Source organism: Parathielavia appendiculata (genome assembly GCF_033297405.1).
Source record: "Parathielavia appendiculata strain CBS 731.68 unplaced genomic scaffold N657scaffold_25, whole genome shotgun sequence".
Taxonomy (NCBI): Eukaryota; Fungi; Ascomycota; class Sordariomycetes; order Sordariales; family Chaetomiaceae; genus Parathielavia; species Parathielavia appendiculata.
This window is the reverse complement of record NW_026944244.1, coordinates 4,460-27,106: the sequence shown is the minus strand read 5'-3', so window position 1 is coordinate 27,106 and position 22,647 is coordinate 4,460. Positions and strand designations below refer to the sequence as shown.

Sequence of the window (22,647 nt, the reverse complement as noted above, 5' to 3'; positions counted from 1 at the left end):
CTCCCGTGCTAGTAAACCAGTGAACCGGCAATAAATGCCCAATGCGAGTGGGTAAGAGCACGTCCACATGAACTCGATGAGTGACCTAGACGAGAGGCTGAAATCCCACGATTCCGGATGCCCTCAGTTACTTACACCGAGAACGATCTCCATTTGGAGATACTCGCCCTTCTAAGAGCCCGGAACTGGTGACTGGATTGACTTCGGAGACCGGAGCCATCAATCTCAGTTAGCCCTACCAAGCCAGATACAATCCAGCCCTCGGTTGGTTTGTTTGTTAGCTTGACACAGGCAGGCGGGAGACCAGAATGAAAAGAATAGAAGTAAAAGATCTAAGGGGGAAAGGGAGATTAGATATAGAAAATGAAGAGAAAAGGTAAGAAGACCAGCGAAAGAATGACAAGTAATAAAAATGGGGATTAGGGAGACGAAAGTAGAAGTCAGGAAAAGTATATAAAAAATAAAAGGAAAAAAAGAATTTATACAACTAGTTAACGTTGTATAACTTCTAGTTATATAAACAAATCAATAAATCATTAAATAGAAGGGAAGAACACTGAATTTCCGGGCTAACAAACAAACCAGGGTGGATTGTACATACCGTTTGGCATCCTGGTGATCTCATGGAGGAGCCATGGCGGGAAAAGCACTAAGCGATGCGGTATGCTCCCGGCGCCCGTCATGTGTCAACCCCTAGGCCGGCGGCAAACTTCCGGGCAACCCACCCGGCCCCGTTTTCTTCGTATTCTTGCTTCGTCACTGCCAGTCTCTCGACATGTTCGTGTCTCGCAAACTTGGCCGCCCCCAGCCAAGTGCTAGTAACAGCATTTTCGGGGCGTGCCACCCGAACAACGCACTCATCCGGCACGAGCTCCAGCAACTCCATCTGCAGCCGCTGGATGAAGTTGTCGAACCGGGCGTTGCCGCCCACAACCACAATATTGGCCAGCAGACCGGGCCACAGGCCGATGGGCAGCACTGACAGCGATTGCATCACCAGGTCGGCGAGGCCGGGCTGCCGCAGGCCAATGTCGGGGGGATTGAACAAGGTCTCGGGAACGACGAAGCGCTCGTTCCGCAGCGTCAGCACGTCCTCGGTGGACACGGCCGCCTTGCGGGCGCGGGCGGAAATGCCGGGCTCGTATTCTCGAACAACCCCGTGGAAGGTGGTATGAGAGTCCGGAAGCACGTAGTCCTTTGCAATGCCGCCGCCGCCGAGATAATCCTCCCTTCGTTCCCCGCGCGTCCCCTTCCACGTCTTTTCTAGGTCGCCCTTGAAATCTAGCGAGACGTAGCAAACAGCCTCCTTCATCTCATTCACAATGAAGGGTTCGTTGCGCATGTCAAAGTGCCGGACGGAGAGCAAGCGGGCTAGGTAGTTGGTCATGAGCTTGCCCCCCACGTCCAGTCTCCGGATGGCTGGATGTAGTGGCCTGCCCTGCACGACTGGAGTGACGGTAGTGTGGGAATAGCCGGAATCGACGACGAGTAGGATCTCCGCTGGCACGTCTATGGAAGTGTCAGGCGCCCTTGGTGTGTGGAATATGGCTTGAATGTCTTGGTATGCGTTCAACGCCGGGCCTGGATTCCAATCACGGTCAGGGACAGTCCGTTTGTTGAAGCGGTTGGAGAGGGAACAGACCAATGGTACGGCAGTAGCTGGCAAAGCCAAACTCCTCAAACACCATCTGATCGCAATGCGTCTGCAGGGCGGGGAGGGCGTTCGGCTGCTCGGTGAGGACCAGGCGGCTCTCAGACGGGTCGCATTTCTGGGGCGCCTTGTCGTCGAGGAATTCGCGGTCCCAGATCTCCTTCTGTGCCTCCCAGCTCACGATATACCCCTTCTCAACCGGCCGTCGGAAAGCCATTTCCCCAAAGTCCCTGCATTTCTGCAGCTCGGATCCGACATACGTCTTTCTGTGGCGGTCTCGGGCGAGGCAGTTGGGAATGATACGGGGTTCATCGGTCTTGGCGCCGGTCACAAACCCGGCCTTGATTGTGTCGGCGCCATTGTCGAGGACGAGGGTAGTTGACGGTGCCGGCGGGGCATTGATTCGCGATTTTCGACTGGCTGCCATGGCGTGATGCTTGCTGTAGCAGGAGATGGAATTTGCTCGCAGAAGTCGGAACCTGAAGTTTGGCGCGAGAAACTGAATTGGGGACCGTTTTTGGGTGGGATGATGCGAGCTAAGCCAAGATTAGACTAGCTTGCCTACACAGTATGCTAGCCTTGGCCGCCCAATCTTTCGATAACGTCAACCGCGAAACCAAAACCACAAAATCATCACACTAAGTTTCCCACCTGCGAAACTCTCATATTCCGCAGTCACCACACAACCTCGACACCAAGAGGGTGCATCCTTTCCGTATAGACGCTCATAATGTCGTACAATACACGAAATTCCCATTCCAGGGGCGACTATCGCCCGCCTCCGCGCGATTATCGCAACGATCGCGATTCGAGAAATCGAAATGGCCCGTCTCGAAGGAACGCGTACCGACCACCTTCATACAATGCCGGCCGGAATGATCGCGACAACGATGCACGATGGCCTCGCGAAGGAGCTAATGGAGACAGTTACCGTGTTCCACAGGGCGACTTCACCTTTCGTGTTGACAAACCCGCTGGCGTCCAGGAAGCCGATACCTATCGTCCGCAGACTCACCGAAAAGGACGCAATGACGGCCACGAGCCCTCCCCGAATCGTGACTCGCGCCCCGCGAAGAGAAACCGCACAGCGCATGACAGCTCCAGTAGAGATGGAAACATCAACCAGCCATTCCGGGACAACAGGTCCGCTCGCGGAGGACATGGCCATCGGCCCTGGCGCCCGTTCATCGCCGCCGAGCGCGAGTTATTGAAGGCTAACCATACCACCGGCTCAGAGGTTGCCTTCTTCAAAACTGACGGTAGTGTGACCTACCGGCCCCTCGACGAACTGTCGGATAGTGACGAGGCCGAGATGGACATATCCGGAGACGAGGCCGAGCCAGCTGAGGGACCGTCAAGCAAGCGTGCTCGGACAGCTGTTGAACAATCGGCTTCCGACAACAGCGCACCCAAGTGGTCCAACCCGGACCCCTACACGGCCCTGCCCCCGGAGATGACGACGCAGGGGAAGAAGAAGGATGTTGTGCAGATGATCCGCAAGGCCCGCGTGTCGACCCAAGAAGTCAGGACCTCCCTCCCTTCTGAGTCTGCCGACTTTATCGCTCTCGACTTCGACGATAGCGATGCCGAGGATGACGATGACTACGAGCCGAAGGAGCCCGCGGCATCGGCGGCCCCGTCGGTTGCTACTACTAATAGCACCCACAGCGTGCAACTAGACCTTCGGTTGCCCCCCAAGCCTGTGTCTGCAAAGCTGGCAAAGGCCGCTGCACGCTTCCCGGATCCCACCCCGGCTGCTTTAGGGAGTCGCAAACGGACTCATGACGATGAAATCAAGATGCCGCACACCAAGCTCAAGAGAGCTATCACACACAAGGCCTCAGGTCGTGTCACAGACGAGTGGCTTCGGGATCCTGAGCTGGATCCGACCCCTTGGATGAGGGCAGACCACTCACGGTCTGCCAACATGGCTGTGTGGTGAGTCGGAATCGGCGTGTCGGCTCCAATGACTGACCGCTAACTCCCCCACCAGGCTGCACAAAGAAGTCGTTGATTTCTATGACTACATCCGGCCCCGTGATTTTGAGGAGCGCCTGCGCGGTGAACTGGTTCAAGACCTGAAGAAGTTCTGCCGCAAGGTCTTTAAAGATGGAGAGGTTTACCCTTTTGGGTCATTCCCGTCGGGCCTCTACCTACCCACAGCCGATATGGACTTGGTCTTCATGTCTGACGGGTACGCGAGCGGCGGCGGTGCCAAATACCACACCAAGACGTTCCTGTACCGATTCAGAGGGCAGTTAGTGAACCACAAGATCGCTTGGGAAAACGAGATTGAGCTCATTGTCGGCGCCAAGGTGCCGCTAGTCAAGTTCATTGAGCACAAGACTGGCCTCAAGGTTGATGTCTCCTTTGAGAACAACACGGGTCTCACCGCCATCAACACATTCAAGGCATGGCGAGAGCAGTACCCCGGAATGCCCGCGTTGGTCACGCTTATCAAGCACTTTCTCTTGATGCGCGGCCTCAACGAGCCTGTCAACGGAGGCATCGGAGGTTTCTCCGTCATCTGTCTCGTGGTGAGTATGCTGCAGATGATGCCGGAGGTTCAGAGCGGCAACCTGGATACCAGACATCACCTTGGTCAGCTGCTTCTGCACTTCTTTGATCTGTATGGCAACAGGTTCAACTACCAGACCATTGCTATCGGCCTGAACCCGCCGCGCTGGATTCCTAAGGTCAGTTCTCCCTCTCTGAGCTCTTCTTATTACGCTGTGTGAGCATGGTAGGCTAACTCTCATTCGTATGGCCTTGTAGCACCAAGTGACAGAGTTTGCATACAAGAATCACGACCGGCTATCCATCATCGATCCGAACAACCCTGCTAATGACATCGCCGGCGGATCCAGCAATGCTCGCACCATCATTTCTCACTTTGCGCATGCGCACCAGCAGCTCACGCAGCGCATGGCACAGCTCGCGCAGGACCCGAATCGGGCGGGCCAGAGCATCCTGGAAGTGATTCTGGGTGGAAACTACTCCAGCTTTGAGAAGCAGCGCAACTACCTGGAGAAGCTGGCCAAAGAGGGTTATCGACCGACGGGCCAACATAACCGGCCAGCGGAGCATGAGCAGAAGAATCGGCCAGCCGGTAGCCACAACAGGCCAGCGAGGAGCCAGGCCGCGCACCCCCAGCGCCCCTCTCAACAAGGGAGGAACGGCGGCGGGGGGTCTCGAAAACGGAGATGAGGCTCCGTGTCTCCTCGCCTGGTCTTCTCTCACCCTACATCACCACGAGTCTACGAGTTTCGATGAACAACCGCATAACGGGATATTGACGGCGTCTTTGCACGGCGGACGGATCAATAGACGGAGTCGGAACGGCGGCCTGGAGTGCTTTTTTTTCTTTTTTCTTTTTCTCTTGAGGCCGTGGATGCATTGCGATACCCCTACCATGTCTGGCCCGGTTCCCTCCTGCATTTTCACCTGCCGCGTTTTCTAGGGGCTATTTTATGGTCCAGGGAACGTGACAGAAGCTGGAAAGCATTGCCGAAGAGGCCCTTTCCTGCTTCTTTTTCGCTACTCCTTGTTGGGCATACCTACTCTGTTCTTGTAGTCTAGAGCGGTGGCGGTCAGCTCGACGACGCTTGATGTCTGACGTTGTCAGCCTTCCGCAACCTACCACGTCTATTCCCACCAGGCATCTTCCTTCTGCGCGAGGACGAGCCTCGTTACATAGGCCAAGTTGGCTGCTCAATCGACGGCACTTGTTTCATTTTTTTCTTTTCCAGGCTTGTGAACTGACATTAGCAGGCGAGCTTCAGTATGGATTTTCACCGGCCAGGCGACATTTCGGCCTTCCTGTTACGAGTGGAAGACCGGACGCTGGAGACTACTGACTGTTCACAGGCATCGATGGGCTAGCTACACATGCTCGATCTCGACTGTTCGCACCAGAGTGGATGGCACCTAAGTCCTACTTCGCTGAGATGTTTGGGTTTGCATCTCGACGATGCAGACTCAGGGGATGCATTCCTGTCAATGTCGAGCATGGTAGCCAAACCTTGCTTTTTCCTCTGTTCTCCCCTCATTTTCTCACTGCATGCTGGGCATTTGTGTTCGGCTGCGGAGGGGATCTGGCATCGTCTGATGAGACAAGAAAGCAAAAGTTCCATCATGGATCTGGGCTTTGTTGGCGATCCATCGGCGCAAAAGGTCCCGAAACAAACAGCAGGCGCCTCGGGGCTTCCTTGGCGCGGAATCGTCTATCGCCATGGCGGGGAGGATGGCTTGGCGCCCCGCTACAGCCATTAGAGGGATGAGCATGAACATCTCCCGTGCCCGTCTTGGCTGGGTTTTGTTGCGTCTAGCAGGTAGGCCTTGAACGGCGTTCCTTCGGCCGCACTTGGCAGCGAGGTGCATGACAGGATGATTTTTTGGTTTCGGACCGAAGAAGCATACGAACACCACAGCATATTGCCGCTATTAGCCTTGTCTTGATACCTTCGGGTTTCTTTGTTGCGGGGAAGCTCTAGACTAGACATTGAGGGAAGGGAGCTGAACTGGAAACAGCCGGGCATGTGTTGCCTGCCCTCTGAAGCCGCATTTCGTCCCACCGTCGAGAAAACATATCAGGTTCTCACCGCACATCTGGAAGGGCCAGTTTGTTCTATAATCGGGACCATGTCTCAGTCCCCTGTGCGGCTGACAAACAGCATGGCATCTGCAGTGCGTCGGAGGTCAAGCAAGTTTCCGGTTCGGTCCGGGTTTTCTGTTCCACAACATGGCTTCTTCGAAAACGACGGCTGATGTACTCATGAGAGTGGAATCGAGCATGGCGGTCAAGCCCTCCAACAACAGTCCGAGTAACCAGCTTGCCCGGGGGAGGCCTAAAAGGAGCAGCTTCCGCAATGGACGGTGTCTTATTCCATCCAACACACCACCTGACCGTTGGATCTGCTATTCAAGCAGGTGCTCGGCCCCGGGGGGGTTTGGGTGGGGGAAGGGGGCGGTAGGCCAGGCAAGCAAAGCCGGCATACGTCCTAGCTTCCGCCTCCCGATCAGGAGACGCCACTTGCAGGGTGTTCCTGGAGATGCTTAACACCGACATGAACCCGATGGCGTTGAAATTGCGTGTGCCAAGAATCTCAGAGCGCACCAGCCCAAAGCGGCGGGCAAAACTCCGGAGAACCTGCTCGAGGACATTCTCTGGGCTTTCAAACACTCTGTGATAAGTGGAGATTGAGAAGGAGGCCCGTCCTTCTATGCAGTAGGATGCTCACATGCAATAGGTATTTTACGGTCAGACCCTCGATGTGTCGACCGGACAAAGTCACGCAGCGGGAACCGGCGCGCCTTGTCTCATGATAGCTACGGAGTGCCTGCATCAGCGGAGGGAGATCTGCTTCAGTAGAGGTGTCGATGGAACGGTACCCATACTGTATCTTAAGCAATGACGGCGTCAAAACCTCCAGATTCCTCGTTAGGTCCCGGGAGTTTCTCCTGGTGCTACGTTCCTCTTGGGAGAAGTCTGCCTGTGGTTAAGCTCAAACGGTCGCGCCGGAAGCTGTTTGGTGATCACGATCCCCAACGATCAAAGTCTGCCCAATATGTACTCCATAGGGGTTTATCGAGCAAGGTCCCTCGGCATGGCCCTGACCGTCATGACACAGTATTAACTCCTCTCCATGCGAAGGCTCGAAGCAGTGTGACCGCTGGCCGTGCAACCCCGCATAGTCTACCTCCGTGTCGGGAAAATAATGGCCAAGCTACCCTTGCCCGTCTCAAGTCCTCCCGAGTCCTCTGGAATCCACCTCCGGGGATGGCTTGGGACGGGGAAATCACCTGTTGCAGTGGGCTGGCTTGTAGGAGACGTTCAAAGACCCCGCGAAGTTGATGAGAAGCTTTTATCAATGGCAATCTTCCTCCCCCCTCATCGCTTGCGTTTTCCATCCCATGCCTCAATCTCTTGCTGCCTATGTTGGTTTCTCCCAGTATTTGGTTCCCGAAGCACCAACAAACATCATCTTAGCTTCGCGCGAGCAGTAGCGCTGCCCTCGGCCATTGATTTTTGTCTTCTCGTCTCGACAAAAACGCCGACATCTCATATCGATCATCATTAATCATTCTTCACCATGTATCAGGCCAGCAATGTCTATTTCATATGTGGCTTCGCCGCCATCGGTGAGTCCCCAAGCACCATGAATTCGCGAACACTATTCGTGTCAACTAACACACCCGCAACAGGCGGCGGCCTCTTCGGCTTCGACATCAGCTCCATGTCGGGCGTCCTCGGCACGCAGGCCTACAAGCGCTACTTTAATGAACCCAAGTCGTACGCGCAGGGCGGCATCACGGCCGCCATGCCCGCGGGCAGTCTGGTCGGCTCGCTCATGTCGTCCTTCATCGCCGACAAGTACTCGCGCAAGGTCGCCCTGCAATTCTCGTGCGGCCTGTGGATCGCCGGCTCCATCCTGATGGCGGCCGCGCAGAACGTCGCCATGCTCTGCGTGGGCAGAGTCATTTGCGGCCTGTGTGTTGGCATCGCCTCGTCCATTGTGCCCGTCTATCAGTCCGAGATCGCGCCCAAGGAGATCAGAGGACGCGTGGTTTCGCTCCAGCAGTGGGCTATCACTTGGGGAATTTTGATGTATTTCACCCTTCCCCATTGTACATCCATTCATTTTCCTAAAGCAGGATGATGACACCCTTCGTAGTCAGTATTTCATCCAGTTCGGCGCCGCCTCGGGCATCGGCGGCGGACCCCATGACCCTTACCAACCGACAGCAGCCTTCCGCATCCCCTGGGCTGTCCAGATGGTCCCGGCCATCATCCTGCTGGTCGGCCTGTTCTTCTTCCCATACACCCCGAGATGGCTCGCCTCCAAGGACAGATGGGAGGAGGCCCACCAGGTGCTCGCCAACCTGCATGGCAAGGGGAACATGAACCATCCCAAGGTGCTTGCGCAGTACCGCGAGATCGAGGAGGCCCTGCGCTTCGAGCGGGAGCAGGCCAAATCGTCCTTCAAGACCCTGGTCCAGCCGCGCATCTTCAAGCGTGTCTTGCTCGGCATGAGTATCCAAATGTGAGTTTCCTTCTCCCTGCATGGGTTTAAAAGTGCGAAGGCTGACTCAAACTCTTTTCCCTCAGGTGGTCGCAACTCAGCGGGATGAACATCATGATGTAGGCCTGACTTGTCAACACCTGAATCTCGTGACTGACTGACTGACTGACTGATGCCGACAGGTACTACATCGTCTACATCATGGAAGGCGCCCAGATTGCTTCCCCTCTCGCCACCGCGTCAATTCAATACGTGATTAACGTGGCTTTGACGCTCCCCGCCATCATCTTCCTTGACAAATGGGGCCGCCGACCCTCCCTGATCCTGGGTGCCTTTGGCATGATGACCTGGCTGTTCATCTCCGGTGAGCCTCACTCAGCGACCACCCCCAATCCCCATACCCCTTTCCAAATTGCCTCCCTAATCCCTTCCGCCCAGGCGCACTCCAGCAGTACTACGGCCAGCCCAACACAGCCGAAACTCGCACCCCTCAGAACGGCGACATCACCTGGATCGTGCACAACAACCGGCCCGTCTCGTCGGCCATCGTATCGTGCTCGTACCTCTTCGTTGCCACCTTCGCCACGACCTGGGGTCCTGTGTCGTGGACCTACCCGGCCGAAATCTTCCCGAGCAAGGTGCGCGCCAAGGCCGTCTCGCTGTCGACGGCGGCCAACTGGTTCTGGAACATGGTGCTGGCCTTCGCCGTCCCGCCGCTGCTGTGGAACATCTCGTACAAGATGTACTACATCTTTGGCGCCTTCAACGCGGCCGCCTTTGTGCACATGACGCTGTGCGCGCCCGAGACGAAAGGGTTTACTCTGGAGGAGATGGACGACGTGTTTGACTCGGGGCGGCCGGCGTGGAAAAAGCATGAGAAGAAGAGCAGGCTAGATCAGCTTGAGAGGGAGATTGAGGCGGGGAATTTGAAGGTGTGTTATAAGCAACTTGAAAGAGCCCACTTGCTACTAGGAGCTTTTCCTGTTCTTTTGGCTTTTGTTGCTGACAGCTTTTCCAGGTTGGCGTTCCAGCGGATGCGCCTGCTGCGACTGTGGGCGAAACTTCCGTTCATGACTCTGCAGGGTCAGAGAAGAATGGGGTCACGCATGCTGAGATAGCCAACTGAGCTTATTGCACAAGCTCACCTTGGGTTTTCGTGGTGGTATGCAGGGAGAAACGGCAGTACAAATGTCAGGTCTGTATGGGATGGAGGAAATGGAAGGTGGAAGCCGGCTCAGAGGCTGGTGGTTTGACCAGACAGACACATGCGCATTGGAGGATCCAAAGCAGGGACCTCGACAACACGTTTGTGGGTAAGAGCTCACGACAGTCTGTCTAGAGGTAGGTGTCAATGGCATTGTGGTAGTCACAAGGTAAGACATATGACAATGGAGTACGGACTAGCAAACCGTTTGTAGTCGTATCACACTCGTCAGCCGTAGCCTGTCGGAATCCTGTGTTGAATCACCAACTCTGCATAGTGCCAGCCACACGCTCTACTTGCGTTTAGCTTCGGTACCTGTTGTACAGATTGAGTAATAGTACTATTGTGACGAATCTCGAAGCCTCAACTTCTGAAAGGGACTCCAGAAGGTTATCACTTGACATCGGGGTGAGGTTCGATAAAGCTAAAAGGTTCACAACAAGCAATGTCCAAAGGTACCGACAATCTTGCACTTGAATTGCTTACTAGAGGACTCCCAGAGTCCTTAAGAACGAGTGACTATACACTATATACATTTGAGGATACATTTGGTTGCTCTCTTTTACTCTCTAGAGCCACCTAGAGCAAGTGCTCTACGGTATTCCCGACAGCCTCTTGGAGAGTCCTCTGATAGGCCTTCTATTAGTGCTCTCTCAATACTCCTGAGAGCTCTCTAGAGCACCTCTATAGCTCCTTCCGATTGGTCCTACTGTACTTAATCCTATAGAACAACTACTACAAGCTTATAAAGGGCTAACCAAGGTAAAGAGCTCGCTGGTAACACAAGCTTGCACAGGAGCAATTAGCTAAAAGACTTCCTCTTTAAAAGGTGTCAGGACCCGAGGTCCCTTTGGGAGTTGATGTCAGAGTGAAGAGGTGCGAGCAATGGGCGACAGCACTGAGAAGCGTGGTAGCGGTTTGTGAGCAACCAGTCGATTGAGAACCACACTGAACTCTGACCCCCTCTTCCACCTGATTCCCCTCCTCCCCCCCTCTTTATCTTCCGCCCTGAAATCGCAGCCTTCCTCCTGAAACCTTCCCGCGCACTGAAACATGTCAGGCTAATTGCTCGCACGCTGTTCTTACATCGCTGAGACACAGTTGAGACATCCCCTAGCTCTGCTGCCCTGCTCCCACCCCACGGGCCCACTTGACGGCAGCGCTGGAGATGGAAGTCGCCAAGTCTAAGCCATTCCTGGTCCTGACAAAAGGCGGGTCTCTAGAGTGCCTATACCGCTCTACCGCTGCGGGAGAGCCCCGGAGACGGTGGTCCAACTGGTGCTTAGATGCCAAGACTAAGAGCTCAAGGACGAGAGACTCTAGCTCAGAGATAGGTACGACCTAATAAGAGCGCTTAGAAACTACTCCAACGTAGCGCGATAGTCACCTAGCTTATAAGTCTTAGGAGACTAGCTGAGTATAGAATCTCGATAGAGCTGGAGCGTAAGGGAGCAGTGGAAGACCCTAAGGAAGGCGAAGGGACTGGGAGCTCAGATGGGGCCAAGAAGGAGAAAAAGAGGAAGAGACGCACCGGGCTCTAACGCCACGCTGGAGCCGCAAGCGCGTAGCGCGAGTTGTGCAGCTAAGTGACGAACACGGCGGGATGGTCGCCCATAGCGTCGTCGTCACCAAGCCGGAAAGGTAGGTTCCGGACTGCTAGATGGGAGGGACTGCTAGGAGCGCCGGAGCTGCAACTAAGCCGCGCGGACGTAGCACAAGAGCGGATGCCTTGCATGTAAAATAACGTAGAGGGACCGCTTGCCCTAACTGGGCGGGGCGATTGCCCTTGCGGTGTAAGATCAATAACGTGTTTGATAAGCGAGCGCCGCGGATAAGCGAGCGCCGCACTTTTACCTACCCTATAACAACTATCCTCAATTGCAACACACCAACACTAGGGACCAACTATAATGACATCAACAACAGCTGAATCAGACGGTTCTCCAGCCTCCTGGCAAGTGCGTGCGTTATGGCCAGGCTTGCCGCAGACACCACAGCACCGAACCTTCGTGCGACCCCCACCTACACCACTCCCTTCCGGCTGTGTTTCTTGCAATGCCTCCCCGCCCACAGTCTTCTGGTTCAGCAAATCCTGTGCATCTTGTACGGGAAGTGATCCTCCAAGCTGCACACGTGTTTTTTTAGCTCTCCGGCGCTTGCTTAGTGCCTCATTGGCATTGCGGAGCGAAGAGACCTCTGACCGAAGGAGAGCCACCTCGTGCATTACAGCCATTGTACCCTTAGTAAGCTGGTCCACAGCAGCCAACATCGAAGTCGGGGAGCTATTTTGATGATTGGCAATGCGAGTCTTGATGAGCGTTGACTGCGAGTTGGCTTCTCGGGGGTTGTGTGGCGTCTGGAACACCAAAGGTTGTGGGGTGCTGGCTCGCGAGGTCAAGGGTGTTGTTGGCGTACGAAGCCTCACATCCAGCTTAGAAAGCACCCTCTCTGGATCATATGGCACTAGGCCAGCCCCTGCAAAGCCACCCTGTATGTTCTTCTCCGTTATGGAGGCAAAGAAGGCCTCGCGGAAGGCACAGAGGAATTCGAGCTTGCTCACGTGGTTGATATGCGCGCACATCAAGTCCTCAATCTGGCGACCGTACGCCTGCTTCAGTGGCCCAAAGCAGCCAACATCGAGTGGCTGGAGCTTGTGGGAGGAGTGCGGAGGCATGCAGAGCGTGATGATGTTGTTCTGCCGGCAGTAGAGCTCGAATTCGGTCGAGTGATGGCTTTCTTGGCCGTCGAGGATCAGTAACCGGTATATGCCCTTTGTCCGGGACGCCGTATGGCGATCGAAGTGCTTGATCCAGTCGAGGCCTACTGCATTGGTGGTCCAGCCATTGTCGGTGGTTGCGATGTGCCAGTCGGCCGGGAGGCTGCACTCGGTGTACCAGTTGGCGAGGTGATACTGAGCGGCCAAGATGATGAACGGCGGGATGGCCCAGCCGAAAGCATTGACTCCCTGGATCACCGTTGCCCATTCGCGTTTGCCAGGCTGAGCCAGTTTCGCCTTACTCAGGCCGTCCGAGGTCGTGACCACCATACCCGCGAAGATGATGCCCATGATGAACCCGGTCTCATCGAAGTTGTAGATATCATCCTCTACAATGCCGTACTTGGCTATGGTATTCCGTACAAGCGCAAACTACTCGCCAATGACCTTTGGATCCTCGCATTTAGCCCTCTGGTAGTCGTACCGACGCGTATGACGCGTACAGAGCTCTGGCTGGCGTTTGACGAAGTTGTGTGCCCAGCGTTTGCCGACAGGAGGCGCGTCGCGTTCGCGGAGCAGTTGGTTGGCCATATCCTCCACACCACGCAACCTCGGCGGAAATCCTCGTACATCCAGCTCGATGACATATTGAACAATAGCCTCCTCTTCCAATTGCGTAAGCTTCCTCGATTTGGGCACAGTATCGCGTTGTGCAGGTTTCCCGGCGAGTCAACGACGGAGGGTTCGGTCGGCAATGTTGTATATCTTTGCTGCAGCTCTTATACTTAGTTTTGGGTTGTTCCGAATAGCTTCAATAGCCAAGATTACCCTGGCTTCCTTTAAAGTAGGAGGCATGTTGGGTTGATGAGAAAATTGGTGTTGAGTGTAGATATAACGCGTCGCGTAGAAAAGTGCGGCGCTCGCTTATCAAACACGTTATATATATATATCTTGCCCTCTTGTTCCCTTATATAACCTAGTCCTTTGTATAAGTCCATTGTTCCTACTTTACATTCCTTCTTCCTTGCATTCCTCATTTTCTTTTCTTTTCGTCCTACGTTCCACGCTGATGAACAAACCAGGGTTGGACTGTATACGCAACTATCAAACTGCCTCATGCCTCTCATGCCCCAATAAAGCCGTCCGTCCCCTATTCCTTGCAGCAAACGATCTAACCCTGGTGTACATATGAATAAGGACTTGCATTGGGGTTGTGTTTCCCGGAATGATGCAGCGACGTTAGTTGCGACGTTAAACCCAAGGCAAAGTACGCGCAAATGCTTGTATCCTATTGGGGCGGGTCAAGCTCTGCTTTGGCAACCATCTGCCTGCCTACCTCGGCACGTCCTAGGCGATCAAATACGACCGTGGCAGACTCGACTGTAACCGTCCACCAATCCGTCCCAGATCTTTACCATAACAGTACAGCTCATGATTGGAGCGCCTAGCCGGGCTTCTACACAAACAGAGCAACGGAAAGCCATTTTCGAGAAGGCCCAGGGTTCAAGAGCTATAAAGTTCATCATCGACGGCCTTTCCTGGCGTGTTCGCAACCTCAACTTGTGCCTCCTTAAGGCTTTCGCTGACAGAACTACCTTCGAGATGAAATCAAGGCTAAACCTATTGTTCCTGATCCTGGGCCAACTGCATGTTACCAGGGCCTTAAACAATGGCATTGGATTGAAGCCACATTTGGGATGGAGCAGTTGGGTGAGTTGAAGACACCTCGATGAGTGAACGGCTAATCTAACTATCACGCAGAATGTAGCACAATGCGAAGCTGCATCAGAGAAATACGCCCTCGACGCAGCAGCCAAGTTCATCTCGCTCGGTCTCAGAGACCTTGGCTATGAGTGTAAGCTGCGTTTTAACTTGGGTTTTCCAGTCTCAACCGCTCACATTGCGTTTCAGACATCAACATCGATGACTGCTGGTCGACCAAGAGCCGAGATAGCAGCGGAAAGCTCGTCCCAGACCCCTCCAAGTGGCCCAATGGCATCAAGGCCGTAGTGGACAAGATCCACGGCATGGGACTGAAGTTTGGCCTGTATGGCTGCGCCGGCCAGTGGACGTGCGCGGGATACCCTGCGAGCGAGGGACGTGAGGTGTCAGACGTGGCCCAGCTCGTCAGCTGGGGAGTCGACTTCTGGTTAGGATTTTGTCCACCGTGCCTGCGTTCTTCCGAGTCTGTCTCCTACTTACTACAGTCAGGAAATACGACAACTGCTACACCCCTTGCAACCAAAACCCGCGCCCACAAACCTGCACCAGCCCCGCAGGAAACACCAAGACGTGGTATGCTCCTATGCGAGATGCCATCCTCGGCGTACAGAACATGCGAAAGATCCACTTCAACCTCTGCAACTGGGGGCGTGATGAAGTTTGGACCTGGGCAGCCCAGTAAGAATCTCTTTCGAGTTATCTGTGGACTTCTTATACCCCTTTATGGCTGTCTCGGGAGCCAGCTGATCTACTCCCGAGATCGCGCATTTCCTCCTGAACGGAACCCTCCCGACACCTGGAAGAGGAAGTACATAGCTGACATTGTTGGTGCGTCAGGTATGGCCATTCATGGAGGTATACCTTATCCACCCCCTTAGCCCCAACTACCTTGACCACCGGTAGCCAAATACATTAAATACACTACAGCCTTCAACTAACAACCCAACCCCCGCTAAAGGATGAGCGTCGATAACTGGGGCGACTGGGCCAGCGTCGAGCGCATCGGCAGCGCCGCGGCCGCCATCTCGCAGTACAGCGGACCCGGGGGCTTCAACGACCTCGACATGCTGTATCTCGGCTCGCCCAAGCTCAACACCAACCAAGAGAGACTGCACTTCGGTCTTTGGGCCATCGCCAAGTCGCCGCTAGTGCTGGGCCTCAACCTCGCCACCATCTCCAACGCGACGCTCGACATCATCCGGAACAAGGGCATCATCAGCATCAACCAGGACGCTTTGGGCAAGGCGGCGACGACGTTCCGTCCGCCGGGGGCGCCGGCGCCGGTGAGCGGCAAGATTTACCCGTACTGGGTTGGCCCGCTGACCGATGGCGTTGTGATTGGACTTTGTGCGGGCACTGCTGGCGGCAGGTATAGCGTTGAGTTCAAGGACGTGCCGGGTCTGGGCGGTGCGGGACCGTATGCCTGGAAGGAAATGTACACTGGCCAGGCCGGCCGGGGTTCGCGTGTGGCGTTTGATATTGCGCTGCATGACATGCGTGTTATCAAAGTCACCAACGTGTAGCTACAGTACCTAAGGTTCATGTTCCTAGCCAAGCACAACGGAAGTCTCTAGGGGCTTCAAGGAAATCCAGTCCTCGATACAACAATCCCACGGCATCGTTACCACTGAAACATGACCAAGCCGGCGCGCAATCTTTTGTTTGGTGTCGCAGCACTCGCAGGCTCGAGCATAACCCCATGTAACCGGAACAAAGTTCAGAAGAGCATTTGTCTTCACCTCCGCGCACTTGCGACTCTTCTTCCCCAAAAAATCTCGAAAATCAGATTCATCGGATTTCTCAGGCTGGTCCTCTTTTTCCTCGGTATGTTCAGGGTTGTCGACGTCGTTGGGGGGGAACGAATGTTTCCTTCTCCAGGTCACAGTGGTACGAACAGCAATGGAGTCGACACTGAGCTCGTCAGGCTGCCTAAACCGCCACTCATTCACAGCCGAGATTGACTGGAGGATTTTGGTCCCTTCGGCACCCGTGTGTTTGAAGAATGTGCCGGCATGTCTTTCGTCGACCTTTCCATCGCCTGCTTTCTCTCTCCCTGATGGATCGGGGGTATCCTGCTCAGACGTTCCAATCCGAAACGAATGGCAATTTGTCAGAAAGTGGAGATAAAAGCGCCCATGAGGCGGATTGCTTGGAACCCGCCGGTCGTGTCCTAACAGGTTGTGGTAGTAGTCCTGAACCTGCGCTTCTGGCAGGGCCTGTCCAACGGTGTCAACGTACATCAGGGAGTAAGACTCGTCGGGAGTAATGCTCGTCGGGAGTGACGCCTCAGTCTCGGAGCAATGCGGCTCCCAGGACTTTCCATGAAGGGGTTTGGACAGCACGGCTTTTACATACCAGAGGCCCAACTTGGATGTCCTGAGCTTCCCGGAGCTTCTGGAAGCGGTCATTTGTTCCATCAAGTACGGTTCCGAACTGTGACCAACCATGACCACGACTCTACGGCACCTCTTTGGGTGGAAATCGTGGTGGAAGCGAATGTTGCCTTCCCAGCCGGCCCATGACCTACTGGGGAACCCCGTACGGCGGCACATGGGGGAGCCTGCGGGGTACCAGCCAAATGCATAATCGAAAATTCGGCTGGGGATGCCGTACTCGGCGAGTCCAAGTTTGTCGGAAAAAGCTGTTATCAAGGCCGAGAGGGCAGTCAATGCATCGTTTGCACCAGAAAGCAGGCGCTCGGAATAGTGCGAGACAAGGTAGAGAAATCCATCGGCTGGAGTTGGGAGTAACTCCATCGCTGGTGGATCGTAGTCCCAGTCGAATGATTGCGTGGGTATGGAGACGCGGGAGTAATCATGAATATCGTCCTTGTCGTGCTCGAAACCGTATATTCGAAGAAGAAATGTCCCGCCGCGCTTGCCATGAAGACCTGGTGATCGGTGAAAGTACTAGAGCCTGCGCGAACGTAGCCGCTCCTGCAAGGTCCAACCGGGCGTGTTCCACTTCGAATGCTGGATTGTACCTGCAAATGGCGGTCGGTGTGTCAGAAGAACTTCTCATGCTGAACAACCACTTGCTCTTGACGGATCTCCCTCAATCCAGGGAGAAGTCCTCGGACCGGGGTTCGGACCGACGCTTCTGGATCTGCCGGGGCCTGGACAATGGTGAGAGCAGCAAACTGGTATATTCGGTTCATCTGAGCAACTTGCAGTGCCAAGTCCTCTTCGTCGTCCTGGCGGATACAAAGGGCATCCACCCAGAGATAACGGTAGTCGATCAGTTTGCATAGCCTCAGACCGTCCGTGATGGTTCTGCCGAGTTGTGGGTGTTCAGGGGCGATGGCGCCTGGTTTCTCAAGCTGTTCTTCGGTCGGCTTCGTGAGAGTTATGACCTGGGGCCCTCCCCAAACATAACTCAAGGCGGCATACCCACACGCCGTAGTTGTGATCAGCCGTCCTTCTTCGACATCAATTAGCCCAACTCTGACGTAGTCATCAACTCCACTTGTTGGGAGGATGGCCGAGTCGGATGCGCAGCCACTTGATCAGCATTTCGGCATCGATCTGCTCGCTCATATGGCGACCGTTGAGAAGCTGGAGCTTAGGGGAACGGTCTGAATGCCAGGCGAAGGGTTCTGTAGACTCGAAGCAGAGCTGGATGTTGTGCGTCATGTTGACTCGCTGCTCTATGTATTCGGGTCGGAAGCCGCGGGCCTTCGGGCGGAGGTAAAAGTAGATCTCGTTTTCCCGTGAATATCGGAGAGAATGTTGTGCTGTTCGTCCCAATTGTAATCCCACCAGAAGTATCTGACACCTTTGGTCCTTTTCACTGTTGTCAGGCTGCCAGAACGCACCGGATAATCGCTTCGTACCAGCATTTCTACATCGCCAGGGCAGACAGGAGTGCCAGGTTCAAGGTTCAAGGCCATCAGTGTCAGCCGGCAGAAGTTGCACGAGGTCGACCATTCCTTCACGTGGGCCAGCGTTCGAGTGGAAAAGTGGTGTCCCGAATCGCCCACCAGTTGGAAAAACAGCTTCTTGATTCCGCTTCCTGCACACAGGGCAGAGCGCTTCATGGTCGACGTGGTGTTTTACCAGTTCTGCAACGCCCAGAACCTCGAAGTCACTAAGCCCGTCGCTGACTTCTGAGCCTCCGGGCTCCGAGTTGACTGATCCGGCTGACTGTGAGCCGGAGTCGCCCACCATCGCGTAGAAACGTAGTTGCGATTAGGTGGCAGCTTAGGTTAAGAACCTGAAGTACACTAACGATTTTCTAACAGTTTTGCACAGCCGCTGTTCTACCAAAATTTATTAGCATTGCACAGTCACTTATATTGCGCACTCACTCATATTGCACACTCACTTATAAAGTACGTTAAATGGAAAAATGGAATTGAAGGAAGCGGCCTGGAAGAAGGAAGATAAGAAGAAAGACCAGAAAGATAGCGACTGATTGAAAGTAAAAGAAAAGGGCAGAGAAGACAATACAAAGAGAAAGGTGAAAACGAAGATGGAAGACGTATGATGAGACAGTGGAAGTTAACGAAGAAATATAAATACCGTATTATGTATGTAGTGTCGCGCTAACAAACAAGCATACAGCCACTTCTGCGTCCCGGGCATTGTGTTGAAACAAAGCCACCTTCAAAGTTGACCTGCTTCTGATGAAATGGACAAAGCCGTGCACAACAAGCCTTTCACTCGCCTTCGGGACTATTGAACCGAGTCATGGCTAGGAAGCTTAAGTGAACATCAGTCCGAGTCAATTAGTGACTTGTTCGCCGCTTTGTCCTTCTGGCATGTGGAGAGAAGCGTGAAGGGGAACTGGTTGAATCTTGTTGTTTATTGTCCAACTGCGGTATTAATAACTAAAGTTCAACCCTGTTTGTTTGTTAGCACGGAACCTAGGTATCTTCACTCCTCCTTTCATTTGGGCCAACCTTCTTAGATTTCCTTTCTTTTTGACTTCCTCTTCCTCTCTATTCTTGTCTCTTTCTTCCTCTTCCGTCGACTCGTACTTCTAATCTTCATCTAACGTTACTATGCTTGTCGTCTTATCTTATTTTCAATGATTCCAATTTCTCTATTTCATGTCTGGTGCATGCTTGCCTTGTGCCACCCGACGCTATCGACAAACCAAGGCTGGACTGTACAAGCCTTCCATCTCAAAGAAAATAATCCCTTCATCCTTTGGTTTAGCAACACCACTCGAGCGCAGTCAAGGACAACCAACAAATCTCCACGTAAGCTCTATGGTATCACCACGACCGCCCTCCACCCAAACCAGCTTCGGCTTGTCTCCAGGGACGAGATCAAAGCCGTTGTCACTCAGATTGAGCCCTTGTCGCTCAGCAAACACAAACCCCTTCACCGGCTTGGCGGCTGAGACTTCGACAAGCCCCTGGTCAACATGTTTCACGACTAGCCCCCTGTCTGACGACAAGTCAAGATATTTGATGGGATCCGGCCATGACGTGTCGCTGCTCGCTAGCACACCATCCACCCACAGAGTTGCGTGGATAACAAACGGCTCAGGTTGAGCCACCGAAACTTTATCCCAGTCAAACTTGCGCCCCGTTAAGACCTCGACGCAGCCATTTGGCGGGACAAGAACCTCCTCCTGCATCCTCTCGCCGACCTCCTCCCCCGTCTTGACCGATACGAACCTCACCATCACATCCCCCCTGACCGCCTCGGCCCTCGAACTGACCACCCAGACATCAAACCGAACGTCAGTCAGCGCCCGTCTCGGGTCAACATGCCCCGTGTTCCGCCGCCAGAGCTCGTCGGCCGGCCTCGCCGTCCAGTCGTGGAACGTGCGTGCCACGCCGACCGCGAGCGGCGCCATGGCCCGCTGGATGGCGTAGTACGCCGGCTTCTTGACCAGGTAGTAGTCTACCACGGCCCACGACACGGCCGGCCAGCAGTCATTCAGCTGCCATACCAAGACCCCGCCACATCTCCTCTCTCCTCCCTTCCGCCGGCCCCACTGCCTCCGCCACGACTTGTAGCCCGCGCCGAGGGCGTCCGCCTGCAGCACCTGCGTCAGGTGCGCAAACGCGGTCAGGTTTCGCGCCCACTCCACCCGAAAATTCTCCCCGATGTACGCGAGCAGCCGGCGCTCGTGCATGACAGCCTTGTTGTGGAAGTCCAGCGTCCTGCTGCCGGCGTACCGCTCGGCCGGGTCCGTGACAAAGCGCTGGATGGTGTCGACGTGCGGATAGGCGACCATACCGAACTCGCTGACGAACCGCCCGCCCATCTGCGGGAGAAGCTGCCAGGGCTTGGCCTCGCCGTTCCACAGGTCCCACTGGTGGATGTCGCCGACCGTGGGGTCGACGTTGAGCGTCGTGCTGCTGCCGTTGCCCCAGGGGCTGCCAGGGTGGTAGATTGTATGAGTGGAAGGGGACTCCTCGCGGAGGATCGTCGGCAGCAAATGCTCGTAGATGTAGCGGGCGGGGAAGGTGGAATTGAGCCACGACTGCGGGTTCTTGTCCGAGGCGAAGTTGTACTCGAGGTCGTAGCGCTCGATGAGCTGGTAGTCTTCATTGTTACCGCACCAGAGGACGACCGAGGGATGGTGGCGGAGGCGGCGGATGTTCTGGCGGGCTTCGACCTCGACCGAGGCGAGGAACTCGGGGTAGGTGGGATACGAGGCGCAGGCGAACATGAAATCCTGCCAGACGAGGATGCCGAGTTCGTCGCAGGCTGTGTAGAAGGCATCTTCTTCGTAGACGCCGCCGCCCCAAACCCGGATCATGTTTTGGTTGCCCTCGGCGAGAATCTCGATCCACTGCCGGTAGCGGTCAGGGGTGACTCGGGGGAAGAAACTGTCGGCTGGGATCCAGCAGGAACCGCCGGCAAAGATGTCCTCTCCGTTGACGCGGAAGTAGAAAGACTGACCATACTGGTCGTTCTCCTGAATCAGCTCGACCTTGCGGAACCCAATCTTCTGATACTCTTCCACCAAAACCGTTGATCCATCGCCAGCAATGCTTCGCAGCTGCAAGTCACAGAACGTCTGCGTGCCGTACCCGCGCGGCCACCACAGCTGTGGATTCCCCCATTTCACCCGGTCCGATGAGTATCGCCACGGCGAGACACCATCGGGGTTCGTTTTTCGGTCCCTCAGAAGCACAACTGGTTTTGCTCCGTATGGTGATCCTGGAACGGCGAGCTCGACCTCAATCTCTGCCGCGGGTCCTATGACTCGGGCATGGACGATAGCTTCCAGCATGGTCGCGAACCCGTCATCGTCAGTATGAACCTCGTAGTCCACGCGGATGTCTTCGATCCTGCTAACGTAGGTCTCCAATCTCACAGGCTTCCACGGCCCGCATGTCAAGAGGATTGGACCCCAGTCCCAGCCCCAATGATACTGTGCCTTCCGCACCGGGCCCCTGCTGACCTCGGTCTGATGCACAATGAAGTCGTGTTCCGAGTGCGCTTTGACAAGGTCCAGCCCACGGCGGCGTGCAGGCTCAAACTCGATCTCCAAATTGTTCTCTGTGATGTCGTCGGCCAGAATGTCCGTGATGCTGATGCGGTGCTCAACGAACATGTTGTCTGACTTCAAGATGTCTTTGCCGTTGAGCGTCACCTGGGCAAAAGTATCCAACCCTTCAAAGACAAGGTCGATCTGAATTCCCTGAGTTCGTACCTCGCTCGGCGTCTTGAAGGTCGTCCGGTAGTACCACGTCCGTTCGGCTACCCATCGACTTTCCAGTTCGTTACTGTTTAAAAAGGGGTCCGAGATTAGGCCGTGATGCATGAGCTCGGTGTGAACGTGGCTGGGAATCTGAGAGACCGAGAGCCATTTCTGATCCGTTTCGCATTTGAATTCCCATCCGGAAGAAAGATACTGCACGGTGTAACCTGCCATGCTGCGTTTACTGTCGTTCTTCGGTAAGGGTTTGATCGGCATGAAAGAGAAACTCCGAAGTGCTGATAGACCGTAAACTTGTCCTCCACATGACCTCCTCAGTTGTTGTCCGGTCCTCCGCAATGAACTACCAATCATATTGAATACGGATCCGTACAGTAGTTCGAGCCAGTCAAGTGCGGTAGGGCTAACCTGCAGTGATTCTGCAACTCCACCTTTTGATGCCCGTAACCGGGTGACAAAAATAAGCCACAACCATAACGAGGGACACGTACTAGATACCTCGACCTCCTAGCATTTTGTACACAAAAACAGGTCATCTAATGGCCTGTTAATGTGCCCTCTCTCTCAACTATATCCTGAATTAATTAATAAGCACTTTTGAGCTGGTTGTCAAAAAGAAAATCTCCTTGCGACTGGATTATTTCTAAAATATGAGTGAAGATTTTTTGCCACCCGGTTAGCCTCTTGGAGATTGTGCCACCTATTA

At 54.6% G+C, this 22,647-nt stretch overlaps 6 protein-coding genes across 6 annotated transcripts; 3 read left to right on the top strand and 3 right to left on the bottom strand.

Moving 5' to 3' along the window:
- Positions 1 to 679: 679 nt before the first annotated feature.
- On the bottom strand, positions 680 to 2,078 carry N657DRAFT_684319 (Actin/actin-like protein; the record flags this gene model as incomplete). Its single annotated transcript, XM_062796666.1, has 2 exons — positions 680 to 1,581; positions 1,643 to 2,078. 2 exons carry the CDS (start codon positions 2,076 to 2,078, stop codon positions 680 to 682), a joined length of 1,338 nt encoding a protein of 445 aa, XP_062643293.1.
- A 303-nt stretch (positions 2,079 to 2,381) lies between these two features.
- On the top strand, positions 2,382 to 4,858 carry N657DRAFT_658928 (uncharacterized protein; the record flags this gene model as incomplete). The annotated part of the gene is made up of 3 exons (XM_062794939.1): positions 2,382 to 3,589; positions 3,645 to 4,347; positions 4,427 to 4,858. The coding sequence occupies 3 exons, from the start codon at positions 2,382 to 2,384 to the stop codon at positions 4,856 to 4,858; spliced, it is 2,343 nt and encodes a 780-aa protein (XP_062643292.1).
- A 2,553-nt stretch (positions 4,859 to 7,411) lies between these two features.
- On the top strand, positions 7,412 to 10,150 carry N657DRAFT_626549 (general substrate transporter). The gene is made up of 7 exons (XM_062790795.1): positions 7,412 to 7,792; positions 7,856 to 8,258; positions 8,326 to 8,694; positions 8,760 to 8,792; positions 8,856 to 9,037; positions 9,112 to 9,605; positions 9,692 to 10,150. The coding sequence occupies exons 1-7, from the start codon at positions 7,744 to 7,746 to the stop codon at positions 9,797 to 9,799; spliced, it is 1,638 nt and encodes a 545-aa protein (XP_062643291.1). The 5' UTR covers positions 7,412 to 7,743; the 3' UTR covers positions 9,800 to 10,150.
- Positions 10,151 to 14,075: 3,925 nt separating this feature from the next.
- Positions 14,076 to 15,941, top strand: N657DRAFT_650009 (glycoside hydrolase family 27 protein). Its single transcript, XM_062793846.1, has 6 exons — positions 14,076 to 14,303; positions 14,355 to 14,448; positions 14,505 to 14,742; positions 14,805 to 14,993; positions 15,153 to 15,170; positions 15,274 to 15,941. Exons 1-6 carry the CDS (start codon positions 14,196 to 14,198, stop codon positions 15,836 to 15,838), a joined length of 1,212 nt encoding a protein of 403 aa, XP_062643290.1. The 5' UTR covers positions 14,076 to 14,195; the 3' UTR covers positions 15,839 to 15,941.
- A 1,378-nt stretch (positions 15,942 to 17,319) lies between these two features.
- Positions 17,320 to 18,430, bottom strand: N657DRAFT_674791 (HET-domain-containing protein; the record flags this gene model as incomplete). Its single annotated transcript, XM_062795776.1, has 4 exons — positions 18,148 to 18,430; positions 17,781 to 18,013; positions 17,705 to 17,735; positions 17,320 to 17,667 (listed from the first exon to the last, which is right to left on the bottom strand). The coding sequence occupies exons 1-4, from the start codon at positions 18,349 to 18,351 to the stop codon at positions 17,320 to 17,322; spliced, it is 816 nt and encodes a 271-aa protein (XP_062643289.1). The 5' UTR covers positions 18,352 to 18,430.
- A 1,063-nt stretch (positions 18,431 to 19,493) lies between these two features.
- N657DRAFT_637180 (glycoside hydrolase family 2 protein) lies at positions 19,494 to 22,157 on the bottom strand (the record flags this gene model as incomplete). Its single annotated transcript, XM_062791489.1, has 2 exons — positions 19,494 to 21,875; positions 21,936 to 22,157. 2 exons carry the CDS (start codon positions 22,155 to 22,157, stop codon positions 19,494 to 19,496), a joined length of 2,604 nt encoding a protein of 867 aa, XP_062643288.1.
- Positions 22,158 to 22,647: the final 490 nt, after the last annotated feature.

Coding starts and splice junctions, on each gene's coding strand:
- N657DRAFT_650009 (XM_062793846.1), top strand. CDS start 14,196: ATGAAATCAAGGCTAAACCTATTGTTCCTGATCCTGGGCCAACTGCAT. Junction 14,304..14,354: donor ATTTGGGATGGAGCAGTTGG/GTGAGTTGAAGA, acceptor ACTATCACGCAG/AATGTAGCACAATGCGAAGC. Junction 14,449..14,504: donor CAGAGACCTTGGCTATGAGT/GTAAGCTGCGTT, acceptor ATTGCGTTTCAG/ACATCAACATCGATGACTGC.
- N657DRAFT_626549 (XM_062790795.1), top strand. CDS start 7,744: ATGTATCAGGCCAGCAATGTCTATTTCATATGTGGCTTCGCCGCCATC. Junction 7,793..7,855: donor ATGTGGCTTCGCCGCCATCG/GTGAGTCCCCAA, acceptor CACCCGCAACAG/GCGGCGGCCTCTTCGGCTTC. Junction 8,695..8,759: donor CTCGGCATGAGTATCCAAAT/GTGAGTTTCCTT, acceptor CTTTTCCCTCAG/GTGGTCGCAACTCAGCGGGA.